Source organism: Onychostruthus taczanowskii, unplaced genomic scaffold (assembly GCF_017590055.1).
Source record: "Onychostruthus taczanowskii isolate IOZ18803 unplaced genomic scaffold, ASM1759005v1 scaffold36, whole genome shotgun sequence".
NCBI lineage: Eukaryota > Metazoa > Chordata > Aves > Passeriformes > Passeridae > Onychostruthus > Onychostruthus taczanowskii.
The window spans coordinates 3,633,452-3,651,206 of NW_024501015.1; the positions used below are offsets into that span (position 1 = coordinate 3,633,452).

At 39.9% G+C, this 17,755-nt stretch overlaps 1 protein-coding gene across 1 annotated transcript in view; it reads left to right on the forward strand.

Annotated features, from left to right (window-relative positions):
- The window catches only part of GALNT15 (polypeptide N-acetylgalactosaminyltransferase 15), a 29,873-nt gene extending 13,342 nt beyond the window's left edge, over positions 1-16,531 (forward strand). The window contains exons 5-11 of the mRNA XM_041411428.1: positions 2,984-3,151; positions 3,763-3,880; positions 4,641-4,835; positions 9,564-9,695; positions 10,735-10,836; positions 11,612-11,749; positions 12,698-16,531. Of these exons, the coding sequence (XP_041267362.1) occupies positions 2,984-3,151; positions 3,763-3,880; positions 4,641-4,835; positions 9,564-9,695; positions 10,735-10,836; positions 11,612-11,749; positions 12,698-12,844 (1,000 nt within the window). The 3' untranslated portion in view covers positions 12,845-16,531. The remainder of the gene's footprint in view (positions 1-2,983; positions 3,152-3,762; positions 3,881-4,640; positions 4,836-9,563; positions 9,696-10,734; positions 10,837-11,611; positions 11,750-12,697) is intronic.
- The last annotated feature ends 1,224 nt before the right edge of the window (positions 16,532-17,755 follow it).

Here is a 17,755-nt window from a genome sequence, read left to right on the forward strand (position 1 = left end):
ACTCTTACAAACATACTCTTGAAAATCGTTAATCTTGACATTCTGAAGAAGCTACACCAGTAGTAACTCTAAAACACAGCTATCAATTTTTATTGTATAATTTTGTGGGAAAGGAGATCAGACTTTATTTTGTTCTGGTTTATGGTTGAATTTAGCCAGGATGGAACATGGCCTATTCCTGCAAGTTATTTTCAATTTAAACACTGTACTTTTCCTTGTCATAATTTGCAGATAATTTGGATAATTTCTTGGTCTCCAAACTATCAGAATCCATTGTGTCCTTACTGGTATATTTCTTGAATTGAAATCTTGAAGAATCAATGCCCAATAACTAGAACTACTACTGTGGTGCCTACTGATGTGAGCAATTGCACTCATGCCAGAAGCACCACTGGAGTTTGGAGCTTTATAGTGGCAAATTTAAGGTGGATTAAAAAAAAAATACAGGTTTTAAATAGTTGCAATGACTATGTAGTTACAATGTTAAATAGTCACAATGAACATGTAGGATAGTCTGAAATGTTTGGATCTTCTGATCCAGAATATATCTGAATGTGTCTGTATTTGCATTGTTTCTATCTGAACTATCCAGGATCAGTTCATGTGGTCTAGTCTGCATGGTCAAGGTGTTCTGAGTAGTTTAGTCTACATTGCCTCTGGCTTCTTCTCAAATACGCCCTCCTGATATTTCCCTCTTGAATCTGAAATCACAAAATAAACTACCCTGGGGTCATTAATTCTTCAGTCCTCTCTGAATGAGAATGGCTGAACCAGTAGCAATAGATAGTGTGGGCTTCAGCAGCAGCAGCAAACTGAGGTGGGAACTATGCAGCTGCATCTACACTCCCAACCAGGCAGTTGTCAGAGATTCTCATACACTGGAGAATGCAGCAGGCTGTAGAAATTATTGTTACAGTGACTTTTCATTTTTGACATTTAGTCATTTAAAATCCATTTAACTTGTCAGATGGATTTCCCCCAGCATATCAAAGAAAATAAATGCCTGTTTTTGTGAGTCCAGTGGGACACTACCTTTAGGAACTTTTAGAAGCAGGTAGTTTGCTTTGCATGCTGTTAGTGAGTAAAGCTTCCAGTAGAAAGGGCCCTGCTGGCTTCAGTCCTGGGTGGTTTCTCCTGTCGTGGATACAAAACTGTATCACTAGGACATCATTAGGAGAATTAGGAAAGCATATCAGCTTCATTATTTTTAGTATTACTTCTTTCCATTTCTTTTTGAGTCCTGGGGAAGAATGTTTTGATGTATTTGCCTGCAAATGCTGCATGTAGCCATAAAATTTTCTCACCTATTTATAAACCAGATGCTTGTTTCTAAGAGTGCTTATTATTGCATATTATAAAGGACAGTTTTATACCTGGGCAGAGAAATAAAATCACTTTTCTATTTTAAATATGCCTGACTTAACCTCATAATAGGACAGTCTGCTCTTACTAGGAAAAAAAAAAAACCTGGGTCATTTTAAAGCAATCCTCTGCATGGTTCATCTTTGTACTCTCAACTAGCAAGCAGTAGTCTGCTTCTCTGTGGGCTTTTAAAATCCTCTACAGGAAAAGTCAACTGTGAAAAAACAAAGTTGGGCATTTCCCCCCACTCTGATACTGAAAAAACATTATTCTACTGATTGTAGAGGCAGAGAAGATATTTCAAGATTACATTAACATCACCCAGAGCTACCATTTTCCTGGTTCTGGCCTCTGCCATGGAAAAATACAAATGTCTCACTGCACTGGAGACTTCTGAGATGTCCTTTCTTCACTGACAGTCTTATGTTTCAAACAAATTTCTCTCCTTGTGATTTCTGACCAACATATACATCTTAAAAGAGGAGATAAAAATATCTACATTTTCCCCCCAAATTGACCATTTCATTTTTGTCTCTCTCTGTTTTAACAGGAAGTGTTTTTTTTCCTAGGGAATAATTTCCTACATGGATATTCCTACTCTAGAACAATATTTTTTCCAATATTTAATCTCCCTTAAATATTACTGATTTTTCTCCAGAAGAACTTATGTCTATAGACCAGCCTTTGCACTGGGACCAGAGAATATCCTTTTAGCATAAGAGAGAAGAAATGGATAATGTTATTCTTCAACACTTTTTCCCTGCAGTCCCTAATACCATTTCATTCATACTCTGAAAATTTCCAAACGTGATATATTATTTACCTGAAAACAAGGAACACTGAAGACTGTTCTGAACTACCAGTTAATTCCAAGATCACATGCAAGTACACTGTGAAATACTGTGACTTCTTTCCCATAGGGAAATATCTAGTACCTCTTCTCAGACTAATCCAAATTTAACTTAGAAATAAATTCAAGGATTGCCACTTACAGTGTAATGGCTCTGTTCTTGCTCTTAAAAGTAGATTTCACCCTGTGACAGTGCATTTACAAGAGCATTCTAAGATTGTGATAAAATACAAACAGGCATTGGCTTATGAACTCACTAATAAATATTTTTTCAAAACAACCAGCAGAACAAACTAAGGATAAGTGCACTCTTTTTTGGCCTGATGTGACAAACTCATGAAGTGTTTGCAACATTTACAGGAAAATCAACCATGGTAAAGTGTGAGAGGCCAAAATCGTCTTCTGCTATAAACTTTGCATCCATGCAGAGCCTGTAGCATCAAAGGTTGGGGCCTCTGTGTGAAATAGCTTTATAAGAATTCTGATGATTAACTCCTAACAAAATCCTAGATAGTGTTAAATAACAATGCAAGGTAAAGGGTATCAGTAAATTATTGATTTTTAGATTCCTCGCTGCATGCTCAATATTCCCGTGCAATGAGCATGGGAATCCCACCATGAGCTTCTGTCAGCAGGGAAACTAAGGGCACTCAGCATTTAGAGGAGTGCTTGTGCTTGGCAATGTCAAAGAGGAGAACTAGTGCTTACTTACAGAGGAATTAACTTAATTTTTGCTTTGGTTTGGGAAATAAGTTATATTGTCTTTTTCAGAAACAGTGTCGTCTCCCCTGTCATAGATGTCATAGACTGGAAGACCTTTCAGTACTATCACTCTGTGGGTGTGCATCGAGGTGTTTTTGATTGGAAATTAGATTTTCATTGGGAACCAGTGCCAGAGCATGAAGAGAAGGTACGACAGTCTCCCATCAGCCCTATCAGGTAACAGTCCATCAGACAATGTGCCTTGCTCAGCTCAGCCACAAAACTGTACAGTTTGGGTCATCTGGGGTCATCTTCCAGCTAACAACAGAAAGGGGTTGTTACTTGCATATGCTCAATTAATAACTCCTAAGGGAAAGTTTTTTTTGTTTGTGCTGTTTGTTTTGGCCTTTAGTAATCATTCTAACTAGACTGCAGTCACACTTTCAAAGTGACAAATACTTTCCACACATCAACACAACTAGAGTACAGCCTGACTAGACAAGGTGTGGAGGTTTGTAGGGAAAGCAAGAGACATGTCATAAACAGATAAAAAGATGTCTTAGTCATGATCTGTTTATCTCTTGTTTTGAATGTACGTGTGCAGTGTTCCCCACTGTTCTGAGTCTTATTTGATAATTCAGCTCTTAGCTCCCTTCCCCAAACAAATCCTAGAATAACACTCCAGTTGTTCTTTATTTTGGTTAGATAATCAGTTTGTTCAAGCTTATATGGGGCAGTATTGAATCATTTTGTAATACTCTCTCTATGGAAATGGTGGAATTTTCACCCTCTGTATAATTCCTTATCCATAAATCAAGGTGTTGACTTCCAAACTGTTTTCTACACAGGAGTCCTGCAGTAGCTGGTGCAGTGGTGGCTATGGATCGACATTACTTCCAAAATACTGGAGCTTATGATTCTGACATGACCACGTGGGGAGCAGAAAACCTGGAACTATCCATTAGGGTAAGGACCTTAATTGAAACATCAAGCTGTGATAACTCTTGAAATTTTAAGGAACTTGAGTGAAAAAGGAAGAAGATATTTGTAAAAACAGCGTAGAATGTGTTGGGTTATGGAGACTACAACCTTCCCTGCAGAAATCAAACCCCACGCTCCACAGCCTGTCAGGACTAGACAAGAACATGCAGCTGCTGTGAGTTAGGAGCATTATGTCAGAAGAAGGAAGTTTTGCTGGCTATCACTATCTGCCCAAGGCCTCTGTCACTGCTTTTGGCACCCTCTGAAAGCTGCCTCTTCTATTCTGGCATGTTAACATGCACCAAAGGGAGAGTAGCTTTATTTCTTTGCCAGCCTGTAGTTTTAATAGCAAATTGTTTATATTGAATCCTTTGCATTTATTTTTGTTGCATACAAAGAGTAACTGATATTGAAAACCAATGAAAATTGCAGGCACAAAGGGCATAGTGTTTTTATTGTCCCAGACAAGGGAAGGTGTGCTCCCAGATCTCTCCACTACTCTTCAGTGTTTGTGCACAGAAAAACATAAAAGCATATAAATAGCCATACTGGGTCAAATCAGAGGTTTGAATGCCCACTATCTTCTCTGGGTCTGTGGGGAACAATGTATGAAGAAGCATATAATAATACTCCTGCTGTTTCCAGGATTTCCTGAAGAAGAGTCAAGAGTAAAGGAGCGTCTCCGTTTCAGATAAAAGTAATCTAAATAAGGTAATCTCTATTTGTGCTTTCACCTGTGTTTCAGACCTGGCTCTGTGGTGGCTCTGTAGAAATTATCCCATGCTCCCGAGTTGGGCATGTCTATCGAAATCACTTCCCCCGTGCTTTCTCCTATGAAGAGGCCATTGTGAGGAACAAAATCCGAATAGCAGAGACCTGGCTGGGCTCCTTTAAAGAGAACTTCTACAAGCATGACACAGTGGCTTTTTTAATCAGCAAGGTAAAAACATCTGTAGAGGTTTGTTTCTGAGGTTTGTGTTGAGATAGGTGAAGGGAGAGGAATGGGAGTGTGGATGTCTGTATGCAGTCAGATGCAGGGGATAATTTTTTTATTAAACCTTCCAGGGAAAGAGCTGTCAGATCAGGAAGGAGAGAAAGAAACTTGTGCCTAAGTTCAGCCTTGTGCTGAAGTTATCAAACCTTGTGGAGGAGGATAACCTCTTCTCCAAATGACTCCCCAGCAAGCTGTGGTTTGTTTTGTTTCTGATAGTACATGGAGGGATGTGATGCATCTGAAGCAGAAGCCTGCACCCCTGTGTGCTCAAAGGATTCTCCTAGAGGGTTCATTCTCAGTTACTGGTCTTCCTCATATGGTTCCTGAGGATATTCAGTATTATTCACAGGCAAGTGGCTAATTATAGTGTCTCTCCTGGAAGGGAACATATCTGAGTGGTCTAGTGACAAAAAAAATGGTGTCTTTTTTTTCCCTGAACTGACATATCCAGAATTATCTGAACTGAGAAAGTCAGACCTCAACGCACCCCAATTTACAAGTTACATTTTCATTAGAAGCCTGGCGCAGACATCTGACTCTACATTCCTCCAGGAATTTGGATTTCCAGCAGCCTGTAAGCGAGGACAAGCTTGCAGACAGATGTGTGGTGTAGCCCTGGCATGCAGCTACACTTGAACCACCTGCAGTTTACACACCATCCAATAACTACAGAATGGCCACACCTGTTTTTTAAGTACAGTCTCCATGGCAGATCAGCGGTGGTCAAGGAACTGTATATCCCTTGTATTACAAACAAGTGGATGTTTGCTTATTGGGAGACTTGCAGCTGTGAGGGATGTTGGTGTAGTTAATGTTGTTAATAATGTTAATGTTGCTCCAGTTCACAGGAATTCTCTGGCTCCAGTACCTTTTCTTCTAATCATATTCTTTCTACAAGGCAGTGGACAAACTTGTAAGCAGTTTTGAATGAAAATGTATCATGTAGCTTCCTTTTCATTTAACAATGCCACGCTTTTAAGGAGAAAAAGACTCACTGGAAGCATTTAGGCAGAGCATGGGTAGGTGCCATGCAGTTTCCCATTCATATTTACTCCTACATTTCATAGAATCAGAGAATGGTTTGGGATGGAAGGGACCTTAAAGATTGTCTCATTCCAACTCCACTGCCATGCACAAGGATGCCATTCACTAGATCAGTCTGCTCAGGGCCCCATCCAGCCTGGCCCTGAGCAGGGATGAGGCCTCAGGGATGATGCCTCATGCTCTTCTAGGGATGAGGCATCTACAGCTTCTCTGGGCAACCTGTGCCAGTGCCTCGCCACCCTCTGAGTAAAGGATTTCTTCCCAATAACTAATCTAGACCTGCTCTCTTTGAGTTTAAAACTACTGCTCCTTTTTGTAAGTCCCCTTTAGGTACTGGGAGGCTGCTCTAAATTCTCCCTGAAGCCCTCACTTCTATTTAGTTTCATCAAGTGATCCCCAGCTTGCTCTTCCCTTATAGGGGGAGGAGCTTCCTTCCCCTTCCCCACTCACTCACAGGATCAGGGTCTTGAGAGAATGGAGAGCCTGACTGCCAGCAAAGACTGAGGAATACTGCTCAGCTTTCTCCATATCAAGTCGTTCACTTTTCTTGGTTACTGGCAAGAATAGGGGCTACATTCTCCTTGTCCTTTCTTTTCTGACCTATGTATTTATAGAATCCCTTCTTGTGATTCTTTGTGTCCCTTGCCAAGTCCTGTTCCAGCTTTGCCTTGGCTTTCCTGACCCCACCCTGACATTCAAACCATATCCCTGTACTTTCCTCAGTTCACCTGTCCCCACTTTCACAGTCTGTGCATTTCTTTCTTACTCTTCTGTTTGATGAGCCAATCCTTGCTTAGCCATGCTATTTTCTGGCCTGCCTTGCTCAATCTCCTACGCACTAGGATAGAGAGCTCTTGCACTGTAGGAAAAGTGGCTTTAAGGAGCTGCCAGCTCTGGTCAGCACCTCTGCCCTTAAGGACAGTTTTCTAGGGGATCTCTTTCACCAGCTCCTTAAACAGCTGGAAGTTTGCTCTTGCAAAGTTCAGGGTCTTGACTTTGCTCCTCACCAGGCTCACACTCCTTGAGATCACAAACTCAAGGGCTCGTTTGTTACAGCCCAGGTTGCCACCAATCCTGATGGCTTTAATGAGCACCAGTAATACCTGTCCTGCATGCCACAGTCATTCAGGGCTGGCCGTCACCCAAGAAAGCCAGATCCAGCAGGAGCTGCATTGTAGTGGGGAGAGGAACAGGACTGTGTATCAGTGTGACTTCTCTCTTGCCGCCTGGTCCAACTCCTTATGCTCCACAAGTGGATCTGCCTCTCCAGCCTACTAACTGTAGAGTCTGCAACTATTGTGTTTCCTTTTTTACTCTTATTTTCACATATTTTTAAAAGATCCTCCTCCTTGTCTGTGTTGCAGGTTTGAACTTCACTGGCCAGGAGCTTGTCAATTGATCCACAAAGGTTTATAGCCACTAGACCAAACCTTTTAAAATGGGCAGTGAGGTCTTTATATAATTTAATAATTCCCTGAAGGCTTTTCTTGTCAGCTCAGAAGCTGACTAAAAACTACAGTCACCAATGATTCAGCTTGCTAGCTGTAAGCAGCATGACCTTTTGCCTGAGTTTGTTCTAGCCAGAATACTTTTACTACTTCTGAGTATGATGCTCTCTCAAATGATCAATTTTATTATCTCTGTGTGCAGCATACCATAACATAAATGGCCCTTTTTGTGTGTTCCTTTCTTTCACAGCCGATGTTTTCAGCCTGTCAGTGCAGCGGGATGTTATTCAAAAGGCACAGGCAAGCAAGGACATTATTGCCACTCAGTGGCAAAGGGCCCTGAGGGGATTTATTGCTCTGAGAGGGTGAGCAGAGCCACCTATGGGCCACTATAGAATTCTCCGTGAGTCTTCACCACCACCATTGCTCACTGCAGAAAACAACCAGTGACCCCCATTTAGGTGGCTTTATAACTCTTCTTGGTTTATGGTCTGAATCACGTCTTGCACCGAATGCCTGTGGTGTGAGCATTAAACAGATGAATTAGGCTCTTCCCAGCTCTTTACTACTTCAGCCACCAGCTCTTTTGCTCCTTTTCTTGTGTGGTTTGCATATTTAATTTACAAGCACAGTTTCCTTTCAGATTGGTTTACAAGGACAATGACTTTCTTTACATTATTTACACCATTTATTCAGCATCAAATGCAGACTGTAACTAGTATGATAATATGAGATTTACTGTCACTGCCTTCCTCATCCAAGGCAGAGTCTCATGAGAAACATCTCTTTTTAGGGGAAGCATTTTACTTCTGTCTCTCCTTTTTCCCAGTGAACCTCTAGAGGACAGGTTTGTGTGGTGCAGAATTGCTAAACTTTGTTGTTATGCTTATTGAATCTAAGACTGACGCTGAAGTATGAGGTTCTCGTTAACATACTGCAACTATTGAGCTTTACCTGTGGAGTTTGCAAAAGTTGGCAAACAGTGCCATATGGAATGATTGATCCCTGCCTTAGAGACTGACACCTCACCTTGGATCACCAAGGCCCTTCATTTGTCAGTGTTTTCCATGCTGCAAAGTCCTTTTCTTTCTTTTTTAGGGATACAGAGAAATAGCTGGTCTGGGAAAAAGTTACTTACAGGCAATTCTCTGCTTACGTTGCCAATTTTAATTTTTGACGAAGAAATCCAGACCAGTTTCCTGGAATCCCATCCCAAACTGCATTTTTTAAAAAGTAGAAACATGAAGAGGGGAGATCTACTGCTGGCAAGAAAGAGGGGAGAAACTTTTATGGGTTGTTAGATGTTTTTAATGTTTGGGCACTGAGGGATTTAGAAAAGTGTTTTGTGTGGTTTTGAAACTGCAGAATTAGACACGTAAGTGCTTAGAGGTTTTGAGAACCCCTTTAGTCATCTTTGTGCTAAATACCCTCAAATATTCAGCCTGTCAGTCCTGTGAAGTACAGATGCCTGTAGCTGCACCAAGGATTGAAGACATTTGTCTTTTATCATAACAGAGTTGCTACCAGGAAAGCTGAGAGCTGATATTTTGTCTTTATAATTCAAGAAAATAGAGAAATCTTAGGAAAGGTTTTAGGTATTATAACTGCAGAACACCTTTGTTCATTAGATTTAGTAACTGTCAGATAATAGACAGATAATAGGTGATAGACTAAGTTTTGGGTTAAATTCTGTCATCACTTATTCACTCTGATCATAGAGGACTGACAGTAACTGGGTAATTCGGGCTGCTAAAGACCAGGAAATTGAGTTTTTATCACTAGGAAAAATTCTATATTAAATGCCAAGCTATTACAATCCCGCTGAATTTCAGTGCAACAACTATCAAACTTGGTCCTGACTTTTTAAAATAAAAATACGACAAAGACTGACTTATCTTGCAGTATAATAATAATAATTTTTAGAGGATATTTCACAATGTATGCTACTTCTGAAACACTTCTGTCACAATGCCAGACTGTGACTGTTTTAGCACAAAGTTTGAGGAAGGCTATAGCTGGATCTCCTCCTTTGTATATGTTGTAAGTGATACAAATAAATATCTATAACATTCAGGATAGAAAAGGTGATAGAAATAATTCCTGTGTAGTCATTTCCACTCCTAGCATCTCTAACACAAATACACCAGTAACCTCGTTGCCCTTTCTCCCTTTCTCCATAAAGGCAGAGAAGCCAGACTGCAGCGAGCGCCTTCAGCTACAGAAGAGACTGGGCTGTAGAAATTTCCAGTGGTTTCTATCAAATGTGTACCCTGAACTCTCCCAACCTGGAGACACACCAAGATTCTCTGGCAAGGTAAGAGAAAACACACTGTAAAGAATAATCCCTTTTTTGCATTGTTCAAAGACTCCAGTGTCACTTCCATGTCCTGAGTACTCATTTGAAACAGGCAATGCAAACAGGGCGGGAGGAGAAAGAAAAAGACAAAGAGCTGGCCCAAATTCTCACATAAATGTTGAAAACTAGCCAGGAACTGAACCCAGAGTGTCTGACTCAGTTCAGTGTCACAGGTCAGAGGATCCTAACCTTAGGTTCTTCAGGTGCCATTAGTAAAGGAAAAGAACTGTGTTGCCTCGTGCAGATGGCAGAAGTGACAGCAGCCAAGATATCTCTGTGCTGATCCATGTACACAAAGAGAAAAAAGAGCATTTCTTCAGTCCTGCACTTCCTAAAGGGCAGAAGTAATAGCAATAGCAGTTCTCTGGCTGACTGTGTACAGGACAGGGAATGTCTGGGTTTTTTTTTAAACACATAGTTAATAATTATAATTCATTAAATATTAATTTATTCCCAGCAGCCTTACTGTAAGGGAATTTCCCCCAACAAGGCAACAGGGTCTACTAATTAATTCACATTCAGCTATCTTTAGCCAGATTTTACTGTGTCCTTTTACTGTTTTATGTACTCTTTATTTTCAAAGTTAGCTTGAGAAATGTGTAAGAACTGAGTTTGGATCACAGGAATTGTCTCGTTTCTTTTTTTCAGGAATATCTTGTGTTTTTTCTGACTACAGTGTCTCATTGAAGTGCAATTTTCCACTAGCATAAACATTTTGACATCTTTCTTTTAGTTATCATAATAGTTAAGCCCAGAAGTGGATCTCTCTAATTTAAACAAAACTCACTGGGTAACTGACCCTTGGTGAAACACTGCCTTTTGTATCGCATTAGTTTGCAAGATCAATATGCAAGATCAAGTCTGAAAGAAAATAAATAGTGCCTGATTTATGGACAAAATCATATATCATAAAGGGATACAATCACAAAATGTTAGCTGAAGAATACTTTGTTTGTATCCAATTGTGATTTATTTCAGTATAAACTTTTACTTACAGCTTTACAATACTGGTGTTGGCTTCTGTGCAGATTACAGGCCTGGAAGAGCTACTGCAGAAGGGGCTATTGAACTGTCCCCTTGCAGTGACAGTCCCACCCAGGTAATGTATACTTTGAGTACATAGGCACTGTGTCAGACCTAGGGAGCCATGCAGAAGACAGGCACCCCAATATGTAAGTGGCTGGGCTGACACTAGTGGAAATACTGGCATGTTCAAAATTAGCATGTGCTAAAGCAATGATGCCCACTCTTCCACAGCTGAGTGCCACTGGAAAAATGCCAATGTCCCCATGTGTCACTGAGGCAGATACCCACACTTTGCTCCAGAAGACAAAATTAAGCACTTATTTGTATAGTATATTTGGTAGTGTCTGGGGAACAGAAAGCTTGTGAGCAAAAAATACATAATGGTTCCAAAATATAGCGGGGAGGAGGGGGGGTTTCCCCATTAGTGGCTAAATCTGAAGATTAATGTCTAAACTGCAGTCTAAGGCAGGAGGTAAATTCATTTACTCTCCCTAGCTGGCATTGGTCTAGCTCAGGGTGAGCTGCAGGCACATTTCAAACTGCAGCATGTGAAGACACTGTCAGAAACACCCTTCTGTTCAAATATTTATGAAACTGGAAAATTTTATGATAGGGTGGGTTTATGTCACACATAATCATAGTTCACAAAGCCTTTCCTTAGGTAAATAGTTATGCCAGAATTAGCTAGCAGGGGAACTGCTTGAAGGGTCAAGGCTGTTGGGTCTCTGTAACTTATGTTTGGATTGCCTCTTAACAAACATGTACAGGAAATTGTCTTTAGAATTAGCATTTAAAAATGAACTGGGATGTCCATCCATCATTGTTCAAACAAACCCTTCCTTTCCCAGCACTTTGAATATAACATGAAGGAAATCTTGCTTGGTTCTGCTCCACTGCTTTGCTTTGATGTCAGACACGGGAAGGTTATCCCTCAAAACTGTACAAAGGAGACAGACAACAGCAACCAGCACTGGGATGTCCAGGAGGTCAGTGATGGCTCTGCCATGGGGGAAAGGCAGCTGATGGTGACTGTGGGATCACTGGATGATTTCAAGATTTTTGTGTGACGAAGGGGTGAGGCACCTGAAGGGCAAATTTCACTTCTGTACCTTTTTAACTCAGAAAAAAATAGGATGTCTCTTGCCCACTAACATTGTCTATGTAAAAAGCATTTGGTTTAGAAATATAAACTACAGAAATCCTACCTAAAATTCTGTGTCTTTGTTTTACCTGTTTGTCTTACTGGCCTTATCGGAATAGAATCACAATCAGGGGTTGTGAAAACCAGAGCAGGGCAAATCCTTTCCCATTTCTTTCAGATTGAGGGAGGGTTTGGAAATCCTGACTGCTCTCAAATGAGAGCCTTTGTGGAGCTTACAATGGGAAACATTAAATATTCTCCTGCATTGTAAGAGAAGAGCAAACTTCCTATTAGAGGAATTCACTGTTTTTCAGTGAACTTTACCCAGCAGAGCAGGAACTCCTCAACAAGACTGAAAATTGTCATGCTCTGGGACAGCCTGGGAAAACAGCAGTTACTGTAGTTGTAGGGATGCAGCAATCCTCTGGAACAGTCTTACAGTAATTTGGTTTGATTCCTAAGGCAAGCATTGGTCCTTATGAAATGTTGTGGCCTGTAGTACTGAGGTTGGTGCTGATGACAACCTGTAGCCACAGGAAAAAAACAGTGGTGGAAGAGAACTCAGCACCTACAACTTGTGTTAGTTTCAAAAGGAACTATGAATATTCACCATGCTCTGGGCAGAAAGCTGAATCCAGTCATTATGTTTGAAGCATTGCTTAAAAAATATTTGAACAACCAGTTATTACTGGTGATATATTGTATATAAATTTTCTGAAACATGGCCTAGCTTTTACTGGAAATCCCTTACTTTTAATTTGTTCTTTCTTTCCCTTCTTCTCTCATTTTGTAGAATGGAATGATTGTCCATGTCCTTTCTGGCAAATGCATAGAGGCAGCAAAGAGTGAAGATGAGAAGGACTTGTTTCTGTGCGCGTGCAACAAGAACGCAAATCAGGTGTGGGAGTTTGAACGTTCCCAGGGGCTACGTCAGAGGTGACTGGCAGGTCTCTGCAGAGGTCGTCTCCAAAGTTTAACATTACTTCTGCTTGGGATTTAAGATGCATTTCCTGCAAGGACAAGAAAGATGTTTGTGTTTGCTGTAGCATGCAGGGAAGTCAGGAATGTCTCTTGTTTAAAAGCCTGGCTCCCGGTTAATCCAGCTCTAGCTAAAACTTCTATTTATTCTGTGAAGCAGGGAATAGAGAGATTGTGAGAATCAATAAATTCTCAACTCTGCTATTGCAGAAGACACTTAAGTTTGCCCTTTGAGGGAAACATGGAAAATTGGCTGCCAGACAGCTTGTCTTCAGTGTATGCTGTGACTTCTGAGGATACAGGAAAAAAAGTGAGATTTTTGAAACTGTAAGAGGATGCCAGCTAAACCAGGACAGGAGTTTAGCCTTGTTTTACAGTGCCCTCGACTCATATAAAGCAAACTAGGTTTTGTATGTATGAAAGTAATAGATGTTTCCAAGTGTAATGGCAAAAATTTTGTTTTCCAATTAACCTGAACCAAATTTCTACTCTCTGTGAGATTACACAGAGCATAAATTAACACTTAATTAGACACTAATTGCTCTAATTGACTTGGACTACTAACAGTCCTCATTGTTTGGCACACTCTTCCTTAAATCCTTGTCCACAGTCTAATTTGGAAGGAAGAATGAGACTGAAATATTAACAACTTTTTTGTTGTTGTTTTAATTATATTTAAGGACAACTCCTCAGGAAACTTTTGTGGTAGTAAGGAGGGTAACAGCTTCTCTGCTTATTTGGGAATAGAAAGAATCGGCAGCATCCATTTGCTCTTGTAAAGCCATGGGATAAGCTTACTATTATTATTATTATTATTATTATTACTATTATTATTACAGTAACAGAAGTGCTGGCTGAAAAGTAGCAAGTGAAGGGAAACAGCCAGTTTCAACAATGGCTACCTAGGAAGAAAATACTGGTTTGCTTCCATTTGCTTGCAGCCTGAGTTAAGTCTTTCAAGCTGTCAGTTTTAGCCATGAAGATTGTGTAGATTCTTGTTGTTGTGGGTCTTCAAGATGATCCTGAAAAGACCAAATTTTCTAAAGAAGCTGCTTCTGTAGAGCCTGCATTGCTGCTGACCTGCTGTCTTTCAAAGGAGTGAATGAGAGATAAGGTTAAAAAACAAGAATGGTCTCACACAGTATGAACTTAGCCAAGCAAACTTCCATTTCAGTATCTCATTAGGGTACTTTCCTTTTTGAAGATAAAGTCAATGATGACACTTCCCAAAACCATGCTAAGAGAGAAGAACAAAGATTTGAGAGTCTTCCCACATCAACACATCTGATTTGTAGTATAAACCAATCATAAGCCTATGTACATATTAAAGGGGAAGGTCATCATTAATGAAAGTCACTTAGGTTTTGAATTATTTTCAAGAGACAGAAAATGGTGGGGGTTTTTGAAATGTACAACACATTGTTTAAACTTCAGAGAAAGGAAGGAGTAACAGATTATTCTGCTTAGAGCCCTCCAGTTACCTGCTCTCAGTAAGTCATAATAAATTGGTATGAAGTATATAAAATTGTTTACAACAGAGGGCATGAAGAGTATTCTCTATTGTGTTGTCCAAACATCTCCCAGTGTCTAATTCTCTGTCTACTTTGAGTGCTAAAGATTCCACACTGTGTTCAGGCATCACTCCAATCATCTTGATTACCACTTATGCTTTCTTTGATAGCATCAGAATCTATTACTATTTCTGCTGTGTCATTTAAAATTTCCTGTGACATTCTGGAAAATGCTTTAATTTTCAGCTAAGATGATGATAGCAACCTCTTCCAGAACACAAGTGACACCTGACCATTGCCCAAATCTAGGGTGAGAAAAGAGAATTTTTTTTAATTGCATAAAAGCTGAGTAAAATGCTGTTTTAATGACATGTGGTACCTTTATTTTAAATTATGACTATGCCAGGTTTTTAAATTATGTATTATTTATTATATTTTGGACACTACACTGGGAATATAATTCCTTCAGAATTTAGGTAAATGTTTAAAAACTGTGTATACAAACATGGTAATTGACCACAAGCGATATTTATCACAAAAAAAGGATGAAAAGATTTTTGGTTTAGAGAGGAAATGTTTGAAATTTCAGAGACATGGACATCTTCATTTATACTACTTTTTAACATAGTGATAAAAACATAGAAAATAAGGTTTGCTGTAGATATATGTACCATAGGAAAATGTTAACTAATACCTCTTCAAAAAATAAAATGAAAATCTGTGGTGCAGTACCATTTAGAAAATAATTGTTGATGCACTTGTTTCACTTAGTAACAGAGTAAATGTGTGTTTGGTTTCTAAGGGAACTAAATTCCAGAGCATGGGCCAGAAGGGGACATGGATTGTGGAGCACATTTCCCCCTAATATAAACATAACTTAGTACACACAAATTTTAAAAAACCAAAGGGAAAGCATCTATCCCTGGTTTTCCTCTTTTCCTTCCTACATGGCTTTTAAATGGATTGGTTGGTTGTACCAATATTGTTTCCTTATTGTGGTCATTTAGACTTTGCCCCTGTGGTTACATCCATCAGCTAAACTCTTCTCCTCATGGAACTGGGATCAAAAAAGAGTGGTGGCTAAGCATGCTGGTATGCTTTCCTCATTTTTACCCACCTTTCATGCAATACTAGCACTCAATGATTCGTTGAGCACCACAAAACACAGAATTACTTTCAGTTATCTATTTAAACATGGTCAACATTTCAGGTTCCACTAATTCCTGTTACAGGAGACACGTAAGGACAGAATGCTTCATGCAAGAATGAAGCAGTTTAAACTTTGAAAGCTTCCAAAGCAGAGCCTCAGGCAAGAGCAAAGGAATTCCAGCATAACACAAATAAATACCTTATAATGTAACTCCACCTGTTTCTTTGAATTTCACAATCCAGGCACAGTGCTTTGAGCCAAACCCACCCATGAAGCTGAGCTAAAAGGTCAGATTCAAGAACAGGTCACCTTTTGGTTGACAGCACTTACTAAACAACCTCGTTTATTCCTCTCCCAGCTCATGGAAAATGGAAGAAAATAAAGACTTGAAATACTATTCAGAGTACTTTTAAAGCGAGCCCCATTTGATGCAGTTGGTGTTGGCCTTAGGCTGGGGTTTGGCCTGTTAGGTAAGGTGCCATCCCTGGCACAAAGAAACAATGGCAGCATTCTTCTCCATGTGTTAATCTGAAGTCTAAACAGGGACAGAAGGTTTACCAACCCTCATGCTAAATCCTGTAGCACAGAAATGTTGAGGGTATCTCTCAGTCCACGTGTAAGTGCTTCCAGGTCCTGCCTTGAAGATGTTCATTGAGCTGTATTACTGTCTGCTGATTGAAATGCAATAGCTTCCATCTCTGATATCCCCAGGAAAGAATGGAGCTATGTTCAGGCATCCTAGACTAGAACAGTAACAGCCTAGGTTTCCATAACAGCTGGAAGGTGACATGTGAGTGAGAGCTTTCAGATTCTGACTTTGTATCTCATTTTATCTCAAGCAGTTTGATTCAAACTGCAAACATATTGGAAGAGAGTAAAAAAGGAATGTTTTGCAAATAGGTAACATGTTTTTAAGCTCATGTTTTTAAGCTATGCAAACTGCACATGTCTGCTCTGAATAAAGTGTATCAATGCACAGAGAAACATATTTTTATTTCCTTCATTGTGTTATGATTTGTTAATGCCTTGTTTTCCTCATGCTGCAGCAGAGCTGGTCTGCAAAAAACCCAGTCAGAAAGCATCCAGTGGCAATAGCCTCTGGATTCAGCCATCACCTGACAGTCTTACAGAAATGTACAGGAGGACTTGCCCCTGTCAGCATCTTAGAGGGGGTTTGATTTTGCAGAGCTTTGCCGTAATTTCCATTGGTTTCTTTGGAAAGGTCTGAATAAGAACTCCAAACACAAGAGTTCCTGGAAAGCGTGAACTCCAGCACACCCTTCAGGCAGCTCTCAGCCACTTATTCACCAGGTTCTTTGGAAGGACATTTTGGATAAACAATCTGGCTACATAACTTGAGATAGCAGCCATAGTGGTTTTGCTATCTTTCTAGCTGCTAATTTTATTTTTTTTTAAATTAGCTATCACTCGAGGGGATGGTGATACTTTAGACATGGAACAGGATGCACCTCTGTTAACTGGGGCCACCTGAACAGTAGTCACAGCTAAGGAAATTGTCTAAGTTTCTTCTACTGGTGAGCAGAGTACATTTCCAGAGGTAATCAATGCCAAGTATTTAACCAATATGAGTAAATCACTATCTAGAAATGCCTGCTTTCTCTACTGATTAGAAAGTTTCTTGATAATTAATTTAGATGTCATGTATAAATTTTAAACTAGAGTTAAGTGGAAGGAAAATAATCCCAAAGGGTACCCAGGCTAAAATCCCTTCCAGAAGCCCAACCCCGGTGCCTAGCTCTTCCAAGGCTCCCCCAAGATCTGGCTTTAGGCACAGAAACAACAGCCAAGAACAAACTTGCTACCATCTGCAGTTTCCTCAAATGAGTCAAATCCAACAGCACACTTTTCCAAGACAGCTTCTTTGTTCACAGACTGAGAGACCCCATTGTGGAGGATGCTGTGTTAAAGTGTGATCTGGTCCCAAAGGAATAAGAACTTAAAATTTTCAGAAGTCTCTATATTATTTTGAATATTTTGAATATTTTGAAGATGTTAACTCTAATATTAATAACAAATCTTCTATATCTTTCTGCTGAGTAGGCTGGAAGGCTGCAGCAGAATTTTCACGACACAGAACAGATACAGGAGCCAGGATTGTTTGCAAGGTTCTTGTTAGCTTGAACCTAAGTTACAGACAGACCAGCCTAAGGGCTGAATGCATTACTCAGTTTCTAAGTAGCTGCACAATGAC